General features: G+C 36.6%; 1 protein-coding gene across 1 annotated transcript; it reads left to right on the forward strand.

Annotated features, from left to right (window-relative positions):
* Positions 1-1,351: 1,351 nt before the first annotated feature.
* On the forward strand, positions 1,352-17,046 carry LOC143892543 (OVARIAN TUMOR DOMAIN-containing deubiquitinating enzyme 11-like). Its single transcript, XM_077397250.1, has 10 exons — positions 1,352-1,485; positions 3,972-4,168; positions 7,682-7,755; positions 9,802-9,856; positions 10,018-10,092; positions 13,426-13,499; positions 13,634-13,682; positions 14,603-14,687; positions 16,628-16,684; positions 16,769-17,046. Exons 2-10 carry the CDS (start codon positions 4,004-4,006, stop codon positions 16,810-16,812), a joined length of 678 nt encoding a protein of 225 aa, XP_077253365.1. The 5' UTR covers positions 1,352-1,485; positions 3,972-4,003; the 3' UTR covers positions 16,813-17,046.
* Positions 17,047-23,873: the final 6,827 nt, after the last annotated feature.

Here is a 23,873-nt window from a genome sequence, read left to right on the forward strand (position 1 = left end):
CCCTTGCATAAAGAGCCGGAAATGGGCCTTGATTGGATCCACATCATTTTTGATAACTTTTTAAAATCGGTTGAGAAAGTAAATTTGGTTGCACTTGATGATGTGGATCCAATCAAGGGCCCTTTTTCGGCTCTTTATACAAGGGCGCCCTTGTACTTATCATTCATCCCTGGTTATTGAGCTACCTATAAGCTTCTTTAGATCTGTTTGGATCCACAATTTTTGGACTTGGACGGTTTTGGGAATCATGGAACCTATATGCAGTGTTGTGGTTGGATATATTCAACTACTGGGTGTGGGAGAGAACTTGGCACCTCCACAACTCAACTCAACTTAACTAAGCCTCTGTCCCAAACTAGTTGGGGTCGGCTAATGAATCCTTTAGAAAATTTTCACCCAACGATTTTTCTATAAGATTCATTTTATAGAAAAGTGGTAAAGTTTACGGCTAGCTGCCAACTTGACGCCTATGCGGCTACCCTCCTCCTTTATCCTGGCTTGGGTCAGGCTGTGAACTTGGCACCTCCACAAGCTAAAAAAAAAGGGAAATGATAAATTTGCCCCTAGCTTACATGGGACAGTCACCTCCGGTGTACATGGAAATCACGCCTGTTGAATCTTTCCCATGTGAAGTAAATCACCTCCTCTGCAGTCATATAGATACACCAGCTATCCCAAGTTTAAAAAAAAGGGGCTGATATATCTTACAAGAAATAAATACAAAAAAAATGTGGGGTTTTGTTAGTAGTCTTTGGATTTATGTTTTTTATCTATCTTGGAAGAAATTATACAGTGTCCGAGCACGAAGCCAGTGTAGACGGTACGACAGAACTTCCGCCATTGATATTTGATCCAACACTCCAAGAACACTCCAACAACAGCCTCTTAAAAAGTGGGATGCTGTTGGATTAAATATCAAAGGCTTGAAGTGCTACATCGCTCAGGCACCATATAAAATCTCCTATACTGGTAACATCCCTTACTATTTGGTTATTTTGGTAATGACACTCCACACCAGGAAAGTACTTCATTTGACAAGGAAACGAGATATTACTCACCACTCCTTTATGTACGAGGAGACTACTTGGCTAACTACTTGGAATCAAGGGTTCGAGAGAACATGGTGAAGCACCAAAAATTAGAGGGTCGATCCAAACCCTCTATAGATCAGAGGGTTAGGATGAACCTATGGAAATAATTTTTGGGGCATAACCTATTTAGGCTGTGGCCCATCTAATGGACGGTTTGGATCATCCTATGGTGCGGGCCATACCGTACTTTTAATAAAGTGAGAGTGCCCTCATAAAAATACAGTAGTGCGGATAACATTTCCCGTATGTATATATATTTTCGTGCATACTACGTAATCTCCATCTTTCTTTCCCACTTTCCCAGCGTAGTCCGTCCTAGACAGAATGACCTCCGGTCCAAGCATTGTCCTCTGGAAATCTTCATTTCTTCAATCCCATGAAAACCTTTTAATTCGTAAGTTTTTTCTTCATCTCTTCTAACCTTCTCTCTCTCTCTCTCTCTCTCTCTGATTGGTTAGAAGCAGATATCCCACATCTGTAATCCGTTTTCAATTCTGCGTACAGGGTATTTATGTTCCTTGTTTTTCATCTTTTGGTTTTATTCGTTGAATTCGCCCTATTGGGTATTTCTATTGACTTGAGAAGGTGCTGTGTTGAGTATCTTTGTGATTTTTCTTCTGTCTATTCGCTAGAATTCTATCTACTTTGTTGTAATTGTGATGGGATTTTGCAATTGGGTATTTTTGTTGCTGAATGAACAAATTGCGTTGGCTTGTTATGTTTTTTCTTTTGGGGATCATGTTAGGATTCGATGCGTTGTGTTGTAATTTTGATGGTATTTAACCAGATGGGTATTTTTGTTGCTGAATGAAGATACTGTTTTGTTTTGCAAGTGGGTATTTTTGTTGTGAAGATACTGTTTTGGTAGTGGGTATTTTTGTTGCTTAGTGAACAGATTGGGTTGGTTTGTTATGCTTCTTTTTTTTTAGGATTATGTTAGGATTCCATGTGTTGTGCTGTAATTTTGTGGGATTTAGCCAACTGGGTACTTTTGTTTGACGAATTTTATGTATTTACTTCTTTTTTATTGGTTCTGCAAATGGTGGGATGAAATGCATCAAAAATTCTGTTTTTTTTTTTGGTAAATCTTGGGCCTTTTTTTTTCCTTTCGAAAAACTGTACCTTGAGTTTGAAGACAATCTCATTTCATTATTTTTCATTGAATTTCCCACTATTTTCTTCTACAAAGCTAATCTAGGGCAACCCATTTGTTTCCCTCCAACCAAGTAATTTCAAGGGGTACAAATTTTCATTGAATATTCTATTATTTTCTTCTATGAAGCTGATCTAGGGCTAGGGTAATCTAATTGTTTCCCTCCAACCAAATAATTTGAAGGGGTACAATTTTCATTTTTCTTTTTCTATAATCTTTCTTTCTGTGTTAACAAGTCTTAAATGAGTGTCATTCATTGGTTCTGCTCCTGCTAGATCAGATGATTCACCATTGTAGGTGATTTAACAAGTAAAATGAGTTTTTATTTGATACATTAGGTTGTTCTAATGTTTTTCTAAACCGTTTTCGTTCTTTCTGGTTTTTAATATTTTTAATGATTTTTTTTAGGGAAATGATATTCCTCTCCCCCTCCCCGCCCACCCATTAACGGTTTCTGTGAGAATGGTTCACTGCCTGAGGATGAATTCACCCCCTTTAACGTTATTCTTTGCATTTAAAACTTAACGGATAACGTTCGGGGGGGTTTATCCGTCAGAGGGGGGGGGGGGGGGGGAATATCATTCCCCTTTTTTATCTTTTTCAAAACAAAACACATTTAGAGGAGGAACACTGAAATCTTCCAACCAATATGAAAAGCATAACGGCCTCCAGAACAAAATTCACAATTATGTTTATAAATAATCGGATGCTTGAAAATGAGTGCATAGAAGGATGCTGGAGGGGCACAAAAAGATGCATTACTCTTGTTTAAGTAGTTGCATGAGGGGTCTCAGGGGTCATTGGATTTGGGCATTAAGGCATCCACATGTGTAAGAAATTTGTTCATAACCAAGAAATGGGTTCTAACAATGACAAATGGAAACATGTGGGAAAAGTTTTGTTTCACAACATTTGCTTAGTTATTTACCCACATGGATGATAATGAAATGTGTTTCCTGCTAACTATTGTTTGAGTGAGCATTCCTAGAGAAGGATAGGAAACATATAACTCTTTAGAGAGGTTTTCCCTAATATTCTGTGCACGATGTGAGCAAGAGTTCAGTAACAGACGAATGGATGGTTATTACGCACTTGTGTGCATATCTATTGCACAGAATTCTCTAGGAAATACATGACACACCCCAACAGTTTTGGTTTCTTTCTGGAGTTACAACCACACAAAGAGAAGCAAGAGAATAACACTTATTGAGGTACCCAGTGTTTTATACTTCTGCAAATATGCAAAGTTGCAAACCATGATTTGTATTATTTAATGGGTCAAAATCTTCTTTCTTTCCCTAATAAGTATGGAAGCCCTTATTATATTTTCAGTTTTTCTTCCTAAATTTTCTGTCACTTCTTGAAATGGAAGTTGTGATTCTCAACTTCAAAAAATAGTTACTTCTTCCTAGCATTATTCTTAATGTTTCTATTTTAGATTACCATTCAAAAAAAAAAATGTTTCTACTTTAGATTGGTTACCTGAGCTTCTCGGGTTGTTTGATTATGTACCATTCATTGGCGGAGCCTCCCACTAAAAAGTTAAACTTTTAGTGTTTTACGTGATGCAATTATGTTTTATGCAAGTCACAATTCGTCGTGCGTTTGTCCGTTTCTCTCTCTCTCTCTCTCTCTCTCTCTCTATTTTAACATATGTAACTGTTTCGACCATCAGTTTTTTTTACCAGATTTTACGACCTGAGTTTCTACACTTGTTTAACTTGTAGTGGTTTTGACGAGATGCACTTCTTGAGCTGGTATGTCTGAACAATATGATAATGTCGGTGCAAGTTCTAGCTCAAGTTTAAATAGCAGTCTGCACGATACTGAGGATGATAGAACTATTGCCAGTATTTTATCAGAAGAAAATTTCAAAGGGGATCGTAGGCTCGGGAAGCATCTATCTCATCTAGATTCCATCCCAGTAAGGCCTCACTCCATGAGACTTAACACATTCTTATTTTGTTTCACTTCTGTTGATGTTATGCAACACATGCGCCATCATTATTCCTTGCTTATTTCCATGCTAATTCCATCCGGTTTCCAGTATTTCTTTCTTAATATGTCTTGATGTTACTTCATCAAATTAGTTGTGTTGAGTTGAGTTACTTCATCAAAGGCTTAGTTGAGCCGACCCCAAGTAGTTTGGGACAAATGCTTAGTTGAGTTCATTAGTTTTGACTAATGTATCTTTTTAAGAAAATCAATGGATCTATACATCACTCGTTTTCTACATCGTACGCTACTTTGGAAATAAATGGTGCCTGGACCAACGATTTGTATTCTTTTTGAATTATGCGGTATCCTATTTCAATATTTTATTTGCATGTGAGTGGGCAATCATATGCCAGTATAGAAACAAACTATGATGATTTTTTCAATTATAATTTAAGTACTTTCCCACCCTTATGATGTATTTTCATTCATAGTGATACTTCTTGACTAGTTTGTTCTTATCACGAACTTCTACTGTTTGACTTTTGCCAAAGCATATGTATTGAACTAACATAAGATTTCAACTTTACAATCCTGTATACAATTTAGGCTGCAACTAAGTATTTTCCCACAATCAATATTTCCACGTATTTGGAGAAGCACTTGACAGACCTGAAGTAAATAATCTGTACCAAGTTTCTTGAACTTCCAAGTTTTTTTGAAACATTCTTATCCAATCGCTTAATTAGTTAAGATGATTGGATGCATATATTATAATATATGTTAAATGGAGAGGAATGAGGTGGCATAATAGCTTGATGTGGATACCCAGTTATTGGCATGCCTGGGTACAAAGATTGAGGTACAAAACTAATATTTGATTAGTGGACGCATTTTTTTGGGAATGAGTTATTCTCAACTTGTTCATTTTGTTGTGAAAAAACACTAGGGATGAAACACCTAGTCAAAACAAAAATGTTCACTAGATTTTTCTCTTATTTGAATATTCAATAGGGAGAAAAGTAAAAGAAGTGGATGTTTGAAACAGAGAAACACTTGATAGGTGTGAATACACTGTGGACTTATATAGCTACTACTGTTAATTTGTAGTCCATGAACGAAGAAATTAACGATGGTGGACTTATGTTATAACCAGGGCTGTAAAAAAGCAAGAGTCTCCTTGTTTTAAAACCTCTCTCACCAGAACTATAAGAGCTCCCTGTTTTAATGAGTTCAAAGAATCCAGTACCCAGAATTTCTAGAATTAGAAATTTATGTTTGCTTAAATTCTATGAACATTTGCCGGAAACTTGCTATTGGTTTGTGAGCTGTTGATCAACAAACGAGTAATCCCAGCCTCGAGTGCAGGATAACATCTGCTTAGTAAGTTTCTTCACCATCATGCAGACTGAAGAGCACAACACTAAGGCAGCAGAAAAAGACTGGGAGGAACTAAGCAGCACAAATACGTTTCAAGTTTTGAAATCTCAGTAAATTGAAAAGAAGATCCAAGCTAGAAAACCCTAGGAAGTGTTGGAAAGCTGTCCCTCCTTATTTATAGAGAAACATCTATATTCCTAACTGATCATGAAAACTTAAGCTATCAAATATCTCAATTCAAGACAACAATTTATAACCCAGAAATTACAGGTTTTCCCAACTAAAACTCTCTAAAACCTTATCTGAATTTATAAATACTGGTAACCCTGTGGTCAGGGTAGCTACTGATAACCCATAAATTACAGGTTTTCCCAACTAAAACCCTGTAAAACCTTATCTGAAATTATAAAAACTGATAACCCTGTGATCAGGACCATAGCTACTGTCGTTCTGATCCTTACTTTTAAGCTTGAGTTCTCTTCTTCCTCTCCTTCCCCTAGATCCTCGTTGAGCTGATTTTCAGCTTGGGCCTAATGTACTGGAGCACATTGTGGACACTTATTTGAATGATATCCTCGTTTGTTTCATCAATAGCATACAATCTATGGATTGATGTGAGTCGAACCAGTATCACTAATCTTTTTACCCCCGTAGTTAGGGTTTGGTTGATAAGCGAGCTTAGCTTCTGCCATCAGAATTTGTACACGCGGTTTGAGCTTTGATACCCTAAGTAGATGTAGCGGCACAGAAATTATCTTTTTAGTTGGTGAAGGAATTTTGAATTCTGTAAGCTCTACTGACGATTCGATATTCGGTTGAAGTCATTAATTAAGTTCTTGAAGTCATCAATTAAGTTCTAGCTTCTGCTTGATTGGTAAATGTAACCCACTGAGGTATTGAGCTATCCTTTTCTTCTCGGTCTCCATAATGTCTAACCGGTGAACTCAACATATAAAGCAATTCCATGTACTCCTATCTTATTTCCGAAGATTTTGGCAGTAGTTATATAGGTCATAACACACATGTTCACTAGGAAATTACTATGGAGTTCCTTATTTTTTTCTTATGATCTGATTTTATCTCTTACTAACCTTATGCGATTGCTTTGGAGTTGATCCCATCCAATCAAGGCGTAACCGGATATTTTAGTGGCTACGAGCTTCACTTTCTTATCGTTGGGTATCTCCTTGCATTCAAACCCCTTTGCTACTTCGGAGACCCAGATGATGAATTCCACTGTGTGCATGTGTTCTTGGAATTCGGGTGTCTCTACCCTTATTCGGAGTCATGCCCACGTTCCATACTATGAATGACCCGTTCCCCATCAATCTGGTTGTGATCGATGTGATGGTAAACCAGAATCCCACAAAAATACAGAGGGCATGCTGGGTATGGGTCTTAGTGGCGCCATACTGGTTGAAAATATATTCTCGTTCCACAGATCTCCACCAGTGAAGTACACATCCGCTGTCAGCTGATCAAGTCACTGCTGCACTTCCTTTTTGTGGTGTTCCTCTCATGAGGATAGGCTACACTCTAGAGTTTTCTTAGGCGGTATTGTGCCTACGATCCCCTCCCAAGATCTACTTGCTATAATACCAAACTGGTAGAAGTAGGGCTGTAAAAGATTACAACCACCTTCCTGCTTTTAAAACCTCTCTCTCAAGAGCTACATCACCAAAATGTCGATACGTTTCTTCACCAGCATACAAACAAAGTGCCAAAAGAAAGGCAGATGAACTAAGCAGTGGAAAGATGTTTGAAGAGGCTACTCAGAAGCTGGATTTTCCAGTGGCCCCAACAAAACATCTGTACAAGTTCTCTTTCCATTATTTTTCCACACTTCTCACACTTCTCTTGGAGCTTCCAGTGGCTATTCAAATCCATAGTTCCATTGAGAGGATATTCTGCACATTTTTCTTATTAAATTTAGCTGTTTTGCGATGCTTAAACTGTTGGGACTTTTATTCACCGTTCTATACATATCGTTTGCTTCTTTCTTTCTTTTTTCATGTTGTTTAGAGTTACAGCAAAGCCCCATATTATTTGTTTATTGATAACATAACTTGCGGAAGTACTTGATTACTGATAAATTGTGCTCATTGCTTTATTGGATTGACAGCACACTCCTCGAATTAATGGGGAAATTCCTGATGTGGATGATGCAACTTTAGATCATGAACGGCTCTCAGAAAGGTTATGACACAAGCTTCTCTTATTAGAACAGTATATGTGTTTTTTTGTGCACTTTATGTTACACTTTTGCTAGAGGACTTTGGACTGTTTTCTTTAGTTTCAGAAAGTTTTGGTCTTTATCTTTGTACAATTCGGAGCTATTCGATGCTTCTCCATTAGAAGCACATTACTGTTTGAACTTTTGACAGGATGATTTATTTATTTATTTGCTACAGATTTCTTATGCATCTTTTTGCATTAGAAATTTAGAATAACATGAAATGAGATTGCAAGATATTAAATCTTATCTCAGTTACTATAAGTTTCTCATTCCAATGAAAGCCAATACACCTTTTGATGCATGACTTTTTACCAATCCAATAATCTAATATCAACTACCCATATTTAATGTAGATCAGTCTCAAAATGGAGCATGCCCTCAAAATTAGGGGATAAAGAGTACTGCTTATAGGGTCCAAGTCAGGATCATGACACTCTTATATTGGTGTATAAATCTTGTTATGTCATAGAATGGTAGAGCTTTATTAATTTTAGCTTAGTTTAATGAAATATTTTACCATTTCGTAACTGGTTTTCTATATATGGATGTACGTAGTAGTATTTTGAGCCCATGCTCTGCATGGGGTAAAATGGCAGGCTCCACACCATCAAAACATGAGGTGTAAAACGGTAGGCCACACCCCAATGCATAAGTTTGAGTAGAGATGGTGGACCCCACCTCATCAATAACATTAGGGGTAAGATGGTGGGTCTCACGCTATGCATATGTTTAGGTAGAGATGGTGGGCCCCACCCCATCAAAACATTAGCTGTAAAATGGTAGGTTCCATCCCATACAAAACATGAAGTGTAAAACGGTGTGTCCCCATCCCCATCGTTGTAAAATGGTGGGCCCCACCATATGCATTGGTTTGGGTGGAAATGCTGGGCCATCCTTTTTTATGCGGTGGGCCTCACCCATGCTAGGCGTGGTTATAAATGTTGGACACCGCCCTATCCAAGCAAAACATGCGATATAAAGAAAAGGTTTTCCAATAGAAAATATTTCTTGGAAAGAAAGCAAATGACAATGGAAAGAAACACGCTTAGTATATATTATCGATAGATAGATATTCACCCACTTTTCAATTCGTCGTAAGATGATTCCCTGTAAGTCTTCCAACAGCTTTGCATAGTAGGCTTCATTTCTTTTGACGTAAAAATGGACGTAAAATTTGTTTTATGTTCATTTTTACAACATAAAACAAGTTTTACGTGCTTTTTTACGTCGAAAGAAATGGAGCATTATGTATCAGATTGGATGATGCAAGAAACTGAGTGTACTCTGCAGCACTAGGATTTGAGCTGTGACTTCTGATTCCATTCCAGAAGGCGTTGGGGAGAAACTGTTGTCTTTGTGCTAGATTTGTATCACATTATCTGAGAAGTTTGTTTAAAAGTTCCCAAAATGTGTAACCATTGCTGAAATGTTCTCGGGTGAAGAATTTCGTGAGATCAAGAGATGCAATTGAGAGAAATTCTCAAAGATATACACCATCCAAATTGAAATTAGAGAAACAGTTGTAAATATTGAAAAATGTTCGTGTCAAAATTTGCGGAAAGAAGTAACTTGTTACTTTCTATTGATGGGAAATTTTGACATAACTTTTCCCCCATTTTTTTCTTGAATGTTAAATTTTCCTCCATTTTTCAGTTTTATCTTTTTATTTTTCTTGAACAAGTGAAATGGTCTGTATTAAAAAGAAACAGGAAAATTTACCAAAGGAGGGCAGTACACATTTGACAAATGATCTGGGTGCAGTTTTTTAGAGCCAGTGAAAACATTGAGACTACTTATGAGGTCGTTGTGTCTTTTCAAGTGTTAATATGTATGTTTATGTCGCGGATGTAAATTTACCTGCCATCAATGTATCGACATGCACACTCATATTTGTTCATTTGTTCTAGCATGCGATCTTCATGCAGGGCATGTGCTATGCGCACTCACATTATATGCTCTGAAATCTCTTCGTTAAGGCTCATAAATCTTTTTTGCTTTTCTATCAGATTGACCACATACAATTTAGCTGAATTGCAAGTAGAAGGGGATGGAAATTGCCAGGTTCGTTGGATAACGTTTTATATTTTGGTGTTTGCACACTGTATTTTTGCGGGAGGAATACTGATATTTTCAAGAGGAAATACATTGCTTCGACTTATCTCATAATATGTTTTGTTTTAGTAAAATCTGCTTCAAACTAATTTCTTATGATTTATGAGCAGTTTCGAGCTTTAGCGGATCAGCTGTTCCGCAACCCTGACTATCACAAACATGTGAGGAAGCAGGTTGTGAAGCAGGTATTATTTCAAATTATGGGTTCTCTATTTTATTGACCCATCTTATTTTAACTATAAACTTAACTGTGCTGAAGTTAGTTATTGGTTCGGTTCTGGTTTTCGCAATGGATGGAACATTCAGGTACATTTCAAAAAATGGAACAAAACACAGCAAAATATTTCAACCAGAAATCCAGTCAGTTCTGTTCGATTCCAGCCCAATCCGGTTTATTTCGTCTAGAATGAATGAAATAGGGTGAAACGACCAGTTCCGGACGAAACTGTACGGAATTTTCTGTCAATTTCCAAATTCTTTTTATTTTTGTGGAAATTTTTTTGGGTTTCCCATTTTTACCCTCTTTTAGTGGTCATTTTGTGTTTGTTTGAAGTGCATTGGATGTCTTTTAACCCTCCCAAAAGAATGGGAGGACTAAAATCACAGTAAGATCCCTCAATTTTACCCTTTTTCAAAACTCAGTTCTTCCCCAAAACCCTAACCCTCATTTATATTTGGCTTTTGGTATGATGAATTGTGAGTGTTATTGATATTTTCCACTGAGAAAAATCTATATTAATTAGGCTCATCAAGATCCAATCTGCTGCATATGATAGATATTTTTAGTAGTAAAATATATATTTTTTTTGTAAAAAAATTTCACTGGCCATAGCACCTTTTTTGGAATGAATGACCAGAATGAACGAAACACCTAAACATTCCATTCCATTCCAGATAGCAAACTCTAAACATCCACCAGAACAAAATTAATAATTAAGGTGCCGAATAGACAAAAGTAATGGCAACATAGATCCAGAAGCCATGTTGATCGGGATAATAGGTTAGTTCTGTTCTTTAACCAAATGTTCTTGGATAATAGGTTAGTTCTGTTCTTTAACCAAATGTTCTGATTACTTTGGAGTTTGCATTACCTTTCCGTGGTTGATTTTCATATTCTGACCTGGAGTCTGATGTGATGTCTTCATCATTGAAAATCATTCACAAAACTTTCAAACAACAACCACTTCAAAATCAAGCTAAGGACTCTCTTGTTATTTATTCAATGTTTATTCCTATAACTGCTGCACCCACAACCACTTCAAAATCAAGCTAAGGACCCTCTTGGTATTTATTCAGTCCTTATTCCTGTAACTGCTGTCACATAGTTACGAACACGGGATCTTCCCGTCACATTTGAATTTGTGTGCTTCACTAACTGTGCAAGAGGATTTCTAATCCAATGAGTTCAAAATTTGATTGGATATTAGTTTAGCCAAAGGAATGGGTGAACATTTCGAGGATTCTTTAAGCCTTTGATGTCTTCTTATCTTTTATTTGTAAAGAATCTTACAAGTTTATGAAGAGATGAGAGAATGGGAGAACCCACACAATTTGTGATGGTGGAAATTGTATTATGATTCATATATTGTACAATCCTAGTCACGTCCTTGTGTAGAGAATTGTTACATAACTACACGACTACCGTTAATAAAGAGACACGCCATATGGTGCTTGTGTATACACTACGAAAATAGCCGCTGACATATTATTTCTAACACTCACCCTCAAGCTGTTCTGTATCCTTGAACATGTTCAGCTTGTCAATTTTATCGAAATGATGATCAATTGTGAGACTTTTAGTGAAGATGTTTGCTAGGGGTGCAACTTGGGTCGGGCTCAACCCGATTGTGGCTTGGGTTGGGTTGGCATTTTCTCGGGTTGGGTTAGGTTACGGACCATGAGTCAAGGTTCCTTTGAGATACATCATGATTCTTTTAGCAGCTTGTAGGTGTTCTCGTATTGGTTCATGCATAAATTGACACACTTGGTTCACTGCATAGGTGATGTCAGATTATGTAGAAGTATTGAAGTTCACCAACCATACTTTCGTACATCTGATGATCTGCCACTTTTTCTCCATCGTGTTCGCTAGCCTTCTTAGTGCAGAGTCGTAAAAGCCTTGTAGTTCAACATATAAAACCTACTAAGGGGATCCATAGAGACAGAGTCATCCTGATGTAGGACAACCAAGGGTATCTTTAGGAAGTAGGCTCAAATTTAGGTGAACTAGCTAGGGAAATATGCAAGGATTAAGGACGCAGGCTTAGGTAAGCTTAGGGATATGGACCATTGTGACAGATTTGACAAGGATAACAGATTTGATAAAAGTTGATAAAAGTGACGGATCTGGGTAAAGTAAAGGATTTAGATGTACTTTAAAGGCTGGGAGGTTGAAAAATAGGAAAATTAACATTTTGGGCAGTTGGTAGGGGAAACTGTTGCAGGTTTTATGTAATCTGTTACATGGTAAGTGGACTGTAATATGTTATGCGAGTGTAGAATTGTATGACAGTTATTAGGAAAGGTTTTAAGTTTCGGTTTAGGGAAAATATAGAAACATTGAAAGGGTAGATAGGAGTGGTCTTATAATTTAAACTTTAAAGGTTTTACAGTCCTAGAAAGGCAATTGAAAGATCACAATTATGTTGGAGGTTTAGTACCAGGGTGCTGGGTTTATGTAAGATTTGAAACATGGATTCGAGTGTCGGTTTCAGTGTGCGTTTCGGTCATCATGGAAACAGAAACTTTTGGTTTCAGTGGAAATCTTGTGAAATTGCTCATATGAAAACCTATGCAAATAATGGAAATTTAAGATGAAAATTGAGGAAATGTTAGAATAAGTGAAAAGGCACACGTAGAAACCACCACATAAGCAAGGCAACCATCCATAATATTTTAACAACATCGAACACTTAGTGGCTTGCATATATAGTGCATTATCAAAATATGGCACTTCTGAATAAATAGACAGTTATAATTTATAAAAGGGGGTTGATAGATATTTTATTATGTGTATTACACGTAATCATCCATCTGATAGAAGTTTCCGTCTGTAACATTTCTTTTCACTTCACCATATTTTGAATTGTTGACCTCATAGCTCTGGTACCTTGTATAGAATCTTACAAGTTTTTGAGAGAGAAGAGGAGAGCCCACACAGTGAGTAAGTTGGAAATTTTATTATGATTCATATATTGTACAATCCTAATCACATCCTTTTATAGAAAACTAGGTTACATAATTTCAAGGGTGCCATTACTGAAGAGACACACCATATGATGCTTGTCTATGCACAATACTGAAATCATTACCTCTATGTTATTTCTAAAATTATTTAGGGGGTCGCATCTTTGACAACATCACCTACTCCTCTATGATTGGCATGCTTTGAAACCTTTACAGTATTTTAACGTGAAGTGATGTTGATTTTTTGTGTCAGAGTATTTGCTCTTAAAAGGGAAGTTTCATTCAAATTATGATGGGTTGCCATCTCACGGCTTATCCTTTTGCCTTTTCAGCTTAAAAACGGACAACATTTGTACGAGGGCTATGTTCCAATGAAGTACAAAACATATCTGAAGAAGATGAATAGGTTTGATATTTGGATTATTGCATTTTTTTTTTCAAGCAATAAAAACTCAAAATTGTAATATTGTATTATAACTCCATAAATTTTTTGGCGACCTCTTGCTTATCAATATTCCATTTATGAATTGTTGTCTTTAGATCAGGAGAGTGGGGAGACCACCTCACCCTGCAAGCAGCTGCGGATCGGGTACAAACTACAATTCCCTTGGAAATGATGTTTTTATTTCCACGCTACTCTTGTATTAATATTTCTAACATTTGTGGAGGGGCATTGGAAATCTACTCGGATTTGACACAGCATGTATTGATGGGGTGTAGCTAGGCTGATTTCAAATGTGTATATTCATTTCCTCAGATAAAGCTAACTAATGCAGATAGTTATCATTAGTTTAAATGATAATAACCTCATATTCTTACAAGAACAAGAAGCAACAAAATATGATGTCCTCTGTAGCCACCCATAAATAATTGTGAAAGCATAGACTGAGGATAGACTGGAGATGCTCATAACAAAAGCAACAAAAAGAAAAATCTTAGTTTCATTGACCTCTTTAGTAATGTGAATTATTGGAAACCAAAGCCTGATCTTATCATTTGCATTTCAGTCGTAGCACTTGCCGTTGAGATTTGAGAAGATGACTGATGAGGCTCCTCAGACTGTAGGGATTATATACTGCCACTATACCAAGTTGTATTTTGTATATTAATGTAACGTTTATATTTTCGATCCCTTATTGGGCTAATTGATGTTTCCCACATATCTATAGTTATTTATGGATGAGATTTGAACGATGTACACATTGAATATGTCAATAATATAGAAAAGGCTTAGGAATAAAACAAAATTTCTCTATCCATTGCTAAGTTGATTTAAAGCTTGAGCTCTTCACTGCATGGATAACATGCTGATGGGGATCATATTTTCATGGATCAGCTTTCTAGCCTAATGATATGCAGCCTGTTATCTATCTAAGCCCACTTTTATCAGTATTATTTATTTTAGCATTCACTATACCTGCAATTTCTTCATTATTTTATCTTTTTCACTTCCAAATAATCGCTGATTTATGTTTTTTTTTTCCTAATTCCTCATCACATTACTTGCAGTTTGGCGCCAAAATCTGTCTGATTACATCTTTTAGAGATACTTGCTTGATTGAAATTCTTCCCAAGGACCAAAATCCATCCAGAGGTAATGGACACATTAACAAATATTCCATCAGCTTAAGGCACACATTGTTTGTTATCATAGGCTAATTTATTTTTGATGGGTTTAGTAGTGTCTCTTGACTTGTTCAAGAGACTGGCAGGAATCGTTATTGTTGATTAACGGAATGAGGTACAGTTTCCAAAACAACAAAAGCAGGGAACTTACATAAATCCTCCAAGTACAAGAAGCTACCAGAATTTAGGAAAAAAAGCAGAAATGCCCTTGGGGGCTTACAATAAATGATAAAAAACATTCTCACCCAACCAAGCTGTACTTGGTGAATGAGGGGTGGCTCGCCAAACAAGAAAATGTTTCGCTCTAGAATAATGGACTTGATGAAAGGGACTGTAAGATGAAGTGGCAAAGAAACAAAGGGAAGTTAAACAATTTCAAGTGTGAAATTCATCGGAATGAAATGACAATTCATTTCATTATGTCTAGTTTTTTAAATGGAATACACTATTCGATACGATCTGTTTGACATTTTTTATCGCTAGAGGCATGCTTGGCATGCTTGACATTTCAAAATGTTTAGTTTTGCTCTTGCATGAGCACAAGAGGCATGCTTGACAGTTCAAATGACATAGTCCTTTGTTTTTCAAATGGAAAGAATAGAGGTAACACTTGCCAAGGAAAATTGGGCTGGATGGCTATTATGTTCTTGAAGTGTTCATATTAGCATTCTGTGTGTGCGTGTGCATGCTTGTAACTCTCTAGTCATTACTCACAAGAATAAATGAGAGATAATAAAAGTATTAGAAATAGCTTATGGAATCAGAATCAGCAAATATACGTACATCTTAGACACATTTTAATGTAAGAAAACACTTTATATGTGAATCCTTAACAACAATAAACTAGTCGAAATGAACAAAATATAGAGAAGCAACGGTAAAAACACCCACATTTCTCAAAACAAAAAAGAAGAAGAAAAAAACAATGCAATAAAACATTAGGGAAAGCAGCAAGAGTATAACAAAATCTGCAAAAAAGGCAACATGTGTAGGAAGAATGAACATAACTTGGACACATGCAAATCTATTTGAAGAGAAAAAGTACAAAATAGTGTAGAACAGGGAAAAAAGAAAGAAAAATTAATACATTAAAACAAGTCACCTGAACTGCAAGATCTATTACACTCTCTGTTGGAAGAGTCACCTAAATTGTTTTTGCTTGGTCATGGGCTAGATTAAAATGACCAACGATCAGAAGCCCCCTCTCCCAGACTCAATATCCAAAAGAAAAAATGAAAAATGAAACCTTGGTCTTCCTGATGAAACCCAAATTGGTGCAAGCTGCATCACATGTTATTTAGGCCATTTGGCCCATACTTGCAACTCAGGTGACACATTGCAATGGGCAAACTCCAACTGAATCATCCCAAGTCGGCGTGATTTTGGCTGATATGAGTAACGAATATTAATTGTTAAAGGGTATTATAGTCTTTGTACATGTAACCCTACTTTGGGCTCTTATATATACATCATATTACATGTGAGCTCCCTAGTGGAGGCTCCATCTTCTCCCTCACTCTTCTTCTTCTTCCTTTTACACAATAACATTATTTAGCCACAGTCACTCATATAATTGACTCAACATGGAAAAGTCTACTTGATTCAAATGATATGGCTCATGGGAAAACTAGGTGAGAGATTTGGAGCTGGGTCCTATAGTTGGTGTATTAAACAAAGTTTGATTAAAGGAACCTACACTACCATCCTCATGCCTCCTAGTTTTCTTTTCTATTCTTTTTTTGAATGGTCATGCCATCTAATTTTCTTCTGACCTTCTGATTAATTGGTAGTGCCAAAACTGAGTCAATGATTGACTGGAGGAGTTTTTGGACACTGAGTATCAATAAAGACATGGTTCATATCTTCTGAACTGGCCCTTTAGATTAAATATCTCCTTATATGTTGCAGATCTTTGGCTGAGCTTTTGGAGTGAAGTACATTACAATTCCTTGTACGGAAGGGGAGGTAATAAACCCTTCAATGGTCATACATGTGTATGCAACTTTGATATGGCAAAAAAATGAATAGTGTTGCTTTTTGGATTTGCAGACGTTCCTACTCGAGTAACCACGAGAAAACATTGGCTTTTCTAGAGGAGCCTTTGCCATCATACTCTGGATATGTAAGTCTGGTCAGTCATTGTTCCTCCACTGTATAATATCACCTCGGAATCCCAGATAACATGTTTTTTTTAAATAGATGCCATGCAAAGATAGTTATTTCTATCGACATAGAAACCTTGCCATATTTCTGTACAGAAACCAGTTAGAAATTTGTATTTAATCGAAACACATGTAATTCTTACTTCAATCTTGATTTTTTTTTTTTTGTCATTCTCTTGATTTTAGTGGGATCTGTCTAATAAACTTTCCTTTGAATTTGAACTGTTTGAGCAGGAAAATAGAGAGAACATTGATAACTACAAACTGGGTTAATGTGCCATTGCTAATATCATTCTCCCAACGGGGAAATGATTATCATGTGCCTCCTTATTGGTGCAAGCAATGGGATATTTAACATTTCTCTAACTAATATAGGATCTTTGTTATATGGTGTTAGCATCTTATTTTCAGGAAAAATGTATTGGTTTCATTGGTTTGGTGATCAAAGCCATTCATCTGCTATGCCCTACAATAGATGGCCCCACATCTTAAATCTCCCCCATGGGACAATCCTAGCCGTGCCTTCTTACTGTATGAGCCGTCGAATTTACAAAAATTCAAGCTCTAGGGTTAGGATCTTCCAATGGAGATTTTTTAGGGCAGGGCCTATCTGCTGTGGGGACAACAAATCAGTAAGCTTTTGAAATTATAAAAAAAGCTTTTAGATAATAAATACCTAGTTGTAGGCCATCTATATACATCTTGTCTATCTTAAGGCCACCTATTGTTGTTATAAGGCGCCTTGAAAGTATTTTCGCTAATTTTGGGTTGTGGACCACAGAAGCATCATTAGGTTGCATAAGAGAACTTCTGTAAGCCAAAAGAGGAAGGAGGCCTTGGAATCAAATCCTTGAGGGATTTTAGCAATGCTTTCAGAATTAAGAGTATCCATTACTTGCACACAAAGTCGAATCTTTTGGAGGGAATTCATGGCTAGTTGTTTAATTGGAAAAACTTTTACTTGGTTGAAGCAAAACCAGGGATTCCAGATAATGGAAGGAGATGTTACGTATGAAGGAGGAGTGGTCTATAGATAGATCATTGGCCAAGTTAGTGTTGCTTTATGCACCAATAATTGGTTTGGTATGTCTCCTTATATCTATTTTTATCTCTATTCCGTTCATGTGTACTTGTTGTGCAAGGCCAAAGGAAGAGAACTTGACCATGTTTTTATAGATATTTATATAGCTAGAGCTATATGGGTCTATTTCGCTTCATACATGCACTTGCCTATGATTGAGAATCAAGCCAAAAAATGCTAGGCTTATTCAATGATTTAAATTATTTATGAGGAAAAGTAAAACATATTTTGGGTTTGCTTTGAAAGCTATCTCATTCATCATCACTTGTGAGATTCGAAAGGAAAGATGCTCTCGTCGCATGGAAGGTAAGACCAAACCTGCCAGTACTATTATCAAGGGTTATTTACTGTTACGTGTCAGTGAGTTGCATTATTGACATAAAAATGCCACCTGTTGAGAAAAAATGAATAAATGTTGATTTATAAAAAATCAAAATTTTAGGACCAAAATGCCCCTCAGTACATTTATTCTGCTTCCCTTCTTCATTTTATAGTTTTACTTTTACCCTATTTTTAACCTAGTTGAAGTGCTTATTCTCCTGCGAAACCTACTCTTTTCTCCGGCAATACGTAAGAAGGTAAGCCTGAAATCTTATTCTCCCTCTCTTTCTATATTTCTATTTTTTTTTCAAAACTCCATCTAACATCATCTCCTTCTCTCTCTCTCTCTCTCTCTCTCTCTCTCTCACACACACATTTTTTAGGGTATTCAAAGGTTTTTTTTGCTTGAAATGCACAAAATTGGACCCATCAGCCTTCTGCCTCGTCAAATCTTTCTCAAAAAGGGTTTCGAGATCTCCCCCTCTTCTTCTCAATGCAAAAACAGGTACTCGAAGCCAAAACAGGATATTCGAAGCCAAAAATTACTTGGTCAAAGTGAAAAATGTGATTCCTGTAACATTCGCCGTTGTGTTTTTCTCTTCGACTAAATTTTTTTAGACTTCGAATAATTGGTTTTTTTGCTTCGACTAATATGCTTTTGGCTGCGACTAAAACTTTTGAATTCCAGTAACATTTGGAACTTTTTTCGTCTTTAACTAATATATTTTAGTTTCAAGAAATATTTGTTGGCTTCGACTATCACGTTTTGGGCTTTGACAAACTTCTTTTTTCGCTTTGACTAACACGTTTTGGCTTCGACTAAATTTTTTTTATCTTCAACTTATTTTTTTGGCTTCAACTAACTTTTTTTTTGCTTCAAGTAACTTTTTCTGGCTTTGAATAATTTGTTTTTTGGCATCGACTAGTTTTTTGGCTTAAGTAAAAAAAATTTTTGGCTTCGACTATCATTTTTTTTTCTTCGACTATCATTTTTTGGATTTGACTATCATTTTTGGCTTCAAGTAATTTTTTTTTGGCTTCAACTAGCATTTTTTGGGCTTTGACTATCACTTTGTAGGTTTGAGCTATCAATTTTGGATTCGAGTTACATTTTTTAGCTTCAAGTAACCTATTTTTTTGCTATGAATAACCCGTGTGAGTACCATTTTGGCTTCCACTACCCTTTTGCCTAGTGAGCTCTTTATGCAACTGATTTTGGCTACAACCACCTATTTTAGCTACAGCCAATAGAAAAGGGGAAATACTTACAAAGATAATGAGATTTTGGATATTTAGAGGAGGAAAAAGAAAATGAGGAAGGGGCGTCTCTAGAGAATTCCTCCTACCCTCTCAAGACAAATGAGCATATGCCGAAGAAATGAAGATGTTTCGCAGGAGAAGAAGGCTTTTATCGCCGGAAAATGGGCCGTTTCACATAAAAAGGGTCGGAGTAAAACCTAGAAATGAAACTGTAAAACTTAAAAGTAAAAGTAAAAAAGTGTAAAAACAAAGAAGAGAAAGATAAAGTAAGGTTAGGGGTATTTTCGTCCTAAAAAGCTATTTTTTTAATAAAATAGCATTTCTTAGAGTTTTTTCAAAAGTCAACATTTTCTCGTCATTTTTTCAAATGTCCAGCATGTAGCACTAAATAACCCTATTATCAAGGTTGTGAAGAGTATGGATAAAAGCTTTTGTTAGGTCTTTTAAGCCTTCTTTAGATTGCTCGATGGCCGGAGTTTGAGCCCTAGGGGCTATTGATATGACACCTAGCCTGGTGATAATTCAGAGGGTGTCAAGTGAAGTGGATTAGGCCCAAGAAGAATGAGTTCAAATTGAAGAATATGGATGTTGCCTCCAAAGGCAATCTTGGCTTATCAGGTGGAGGAGAAATCACAAAGAACCATGAAGATTAGGCAGGCAGATGAGGCAAGCAGAGACTAAGAGTATGGTAGATGGACCGAGGTGCTGTAAAGTATTTGGTCTAACATTTGTCTTGAAGCAGACGATAAAATTTTGATCTATATGGTCATTGACAAGAAGGATGCCCCATGGTCAATTAAATATTATTGGTAGTAGCTTCAATCTTTGGTTTGGAGTTGAGAGTGTAAATGTCGCATCAATTCAGATAAGCCAACCTGGTTGCTAAATCGTTGGCTAATTTTGCCTCTAAAAGAAAAGAGAATCATACGTACTAGCACTGGAAGGACCTTCCTAGAAGGGCTAGGGTAATTTTCCTTTTATTTTGGTATGTCTCCCTCTTGTACTTACTAGATAAATTCTGGGTAACTTATCAAAAAAGCAAAAAAAAAAAGTCCTAAACATAGTCTTAGACTTACTTAGGAGACCTAACCTCCCCCTCTCTCTCTCTCTCTCTCTCTCTCTCTCTCTCTCTCTCTCTCTCTCTCTCTCTCTCTCTCTCTCCAACTAGGAGGCTTTATGTCAACTCCTTTTACTTGTAAACGCACAACACACGTTGCTAATTAACCTAGGGAGAAACCTACATTGAGTGGGAAACAACACAAAAACCAACATAGACCGTTAATCGATGGTGATCAAAGAGGCATCTTTAACGATTTTGAATAGAAAAAACTTATCTGTTGATTGATCAAAGATGCATCTTTAACGATTTTGCGAAGAAAAAGCTTATCTGTTGATTGAATGTAGGCCCCAATCTTGCAGATGGGATCCTCGCAGGGCATTAAATCATGACCATACGTGTTTGTGATGGCTAGACTTGATCGGGATCCTCACTATCCCCATATTCTTACCTTACTCAAGATATCTTTTTATATCTTTTTGACTTGTATCAAATCCATGTTTTTAGAATGAGCCAAGGTCATGGAATTAGTCATGTTCCTTTCCAGAATTTTAGGCCCCAATTCCGGTTTCTTTAAGGCTATTGAAATTTTCAATAATCTCCAACCATAGCTGACCTAAACCATGAAAAGATTGGCTTAGAGTCACGAGATTTTCAGCACACTTGGTAGAAGTTTCATCCACCAAACATGACTAACCGCAAATTAGACCACGCAACACACCCTTGTCACAAGCTTTTTCCACCCCAAAACTCCTCGTTAGCACATATCAAATGTGTTTTTAAGGTTAGTTGGCTACCTTGGTTGGTTTGGGTTTTCTTAGTCACAAGTTAATTACACAATTGCAAGTTGCCCATTAATAACTATTTCTTCATACATGGCCAAGTTAGGGTTTCTTGCTAAAATGAGAAAAATGAATGATTATAATATATATGCACCGAAACTCGGTGTATATAGAATCTCTTAGTACACATGACCAAAGAATTGCACTGATCAATTGATCTATCTGATCATCAGGCCTTGACCATTGTTATCCAAAACTAGGCCACTGGTCAGGTGGTCATGAACACGACCATTCAGTGCGAGTTTTGCGCTATGGATCCATCAAAGAGGTGACCCAATTGATTGAAGCTTATGACAGATTGACAGATAAGGTCATGCACCGATTCGATTGTATATAGACTATAAACTAACTTTCGGTGTATGTTGCCCAATTAGGATTACACATTAGCCACTTTCACAATCAATGATAAAAGGCAATGTTTGGGTCCCACATAGGGGCATAAGAGGCATGCAATCAAGACCATTAATCTTGTAGAACGTCATGAGGCCATGCATCATATAAAGGAATGAAAAAAAAAAATCAACGGTTGATTTTTTACTGGCCGAGTCCTAAATGAGGCTTGATGGATCAAGGGCTTAGATCATCCAATCAAGGTGTTTTCAACTTATGGGTTCTGTTTCTGATCAACGGATCAACGGAAGTGGGCCCCCTAAATGTCTTTTAAGAAGGAGCCTAGCATTGTTTTTTCTTATTAGCATTTTCCTAAAAAATGGATTGGGTTCAAGTTGTTTAAGGGGAAACACAATCACTGCACTAAAAACTTCAATGTGCCAATCATTTGGCTGCCCACTAAAGAAAAAAGAAAAGCTTGTTACACGTTGGAATAGAAAAAAAAATGGCACAGCTAAGTCTCACACTTACATTACACTAAAAAAAGATTGAAAAACACAAAGGGAAGTGACCCCCCACAACCTCTCCACAAACCTTTTTCTTTTATATTTTTGGTTACCCAACGGTCAAAATTAGGCATTGATTCAAATGAAAGCTTTTAAGGGTTCCAAGGACAATTAAGGTATGTTTCCAATACAAGAAATAATCATGGCGTAGGAGACCAAAAACAATGGCAGGAAGTTGTCACAACAACTTTGTAGAGGAAGAAGTGGGGAACCTTACACTACTTTGGTCAGATAATAAAAGTAAGCAAAATCCCTTTGAATATGTCATCTAGATATGAGATTTTGGTGAACAAGAGAAAGGTAAAAAGAAAAGGAGAGAGAAAAAGAGAAGTGAAAGAGGAGCTAGTGAGATTCTCTTCAAATGGGAGTGGAAAAAAATCAGGAGATGCCAAAGATCATGTGTATCATAAAAAAAAGCTTTAAGTTTTGTTTGAATGAGTAAAAGAAAAAGGGAGAGGTGGTGGGGTAATGCCACAAGTCAAGGTGCTTCCCTTCCATTGCCCTAAAAAAGGGGGAAGCACAAACACACATGATCTTTCTCTTTTGTTTAATTATGGAATTTAATAGGCAAAGTTTGGGTGTGGCGTTATCACTTTCTCCTAAATTTATTTTAATGATGTTGTGATTTGGGTTGCTAAACAAAGTTGTTTTTGTGATACTGTGTTGGGTAGATGGGGACAATAATAGAGGGAAATATGAGATAGTGAAATGGGGAATCAATCCATTCCATCCATTTTATCCATTCAACCACTGTTTACTCTTTGATGCCATTTCCTTTTTCCTTTTTCCTTTTTCTTTCATTTCTTTCACTTTCTGGGTCCGCAGAATATAAAAGCAGACCCAGGAAGATGATAGGAGGGATCGCGAAAAGCGACCCCTAGCGTATCTCGGACGGAGTGGTGGGTGACTCGTGTTTTAATGGCCCATGATCGCGTGTTGGTCGGCCTGAATCATTGTGCTTTCGATAACTTAAAATTCAATATAATTAACCATTGTTGAGTCACAAGCCGATTACGAAAAATTTAGTACTATTTTAGTGATATATGACGGGCTTCCAAAGGAAAAATATTTCTAAAATTTCTTACTTTTTTGCGAGCAAAAAAAGATGACTTGAACCAACCCTATTCAATTTTTACTTATGGGAGCTTTCAATTCATGATAATATACCTCTAAATCAACCATAATCATATCATCACCCACTAAATTGTAGAAAGAAAAATGTTTTTGTTGCCTTCAATTTATGATAATATACCTCTAAGTTAATCATAATCATTTCATTACCCTCTAAATTGAAGAAAGAAAGAAGAAAAAATCCTTACTAACTACTCAAATTTGAGTTGTTTTCATTGACTGAGCAGCACCAATCTTAGAAGGTCCTTTTGATATCTGTCATAAAAATAATCCGTTGGAAATGTTTTTTTTTTTTGCAATCCAAACAGGGCGATAATTGTCCCCACTTGTTTTAATAATGACACTTCATTTTATACTTTTGTAATTAGCTGTTAAAGGCTATTATAATTAGCAAAAAGCTATGA

The sequence above is a fragment of the Tasmannia lanceolata genome, unplaced genomic scaffold (genome assembly GCF_043159265.1).
Source record: "Tasmannia lanceolata isolate RefF3 unplaced genomic scaffold, GAP_Taslan_0.1 ptg000015l, whole genome shotgun sequence".
Lineage (NCBI taxonomy): Eukaryota > Viridiplantae > Streptophyta > Magnoliopsida > Canellales > Winteraceae > Tasmannia > Tasmannia lanceolata.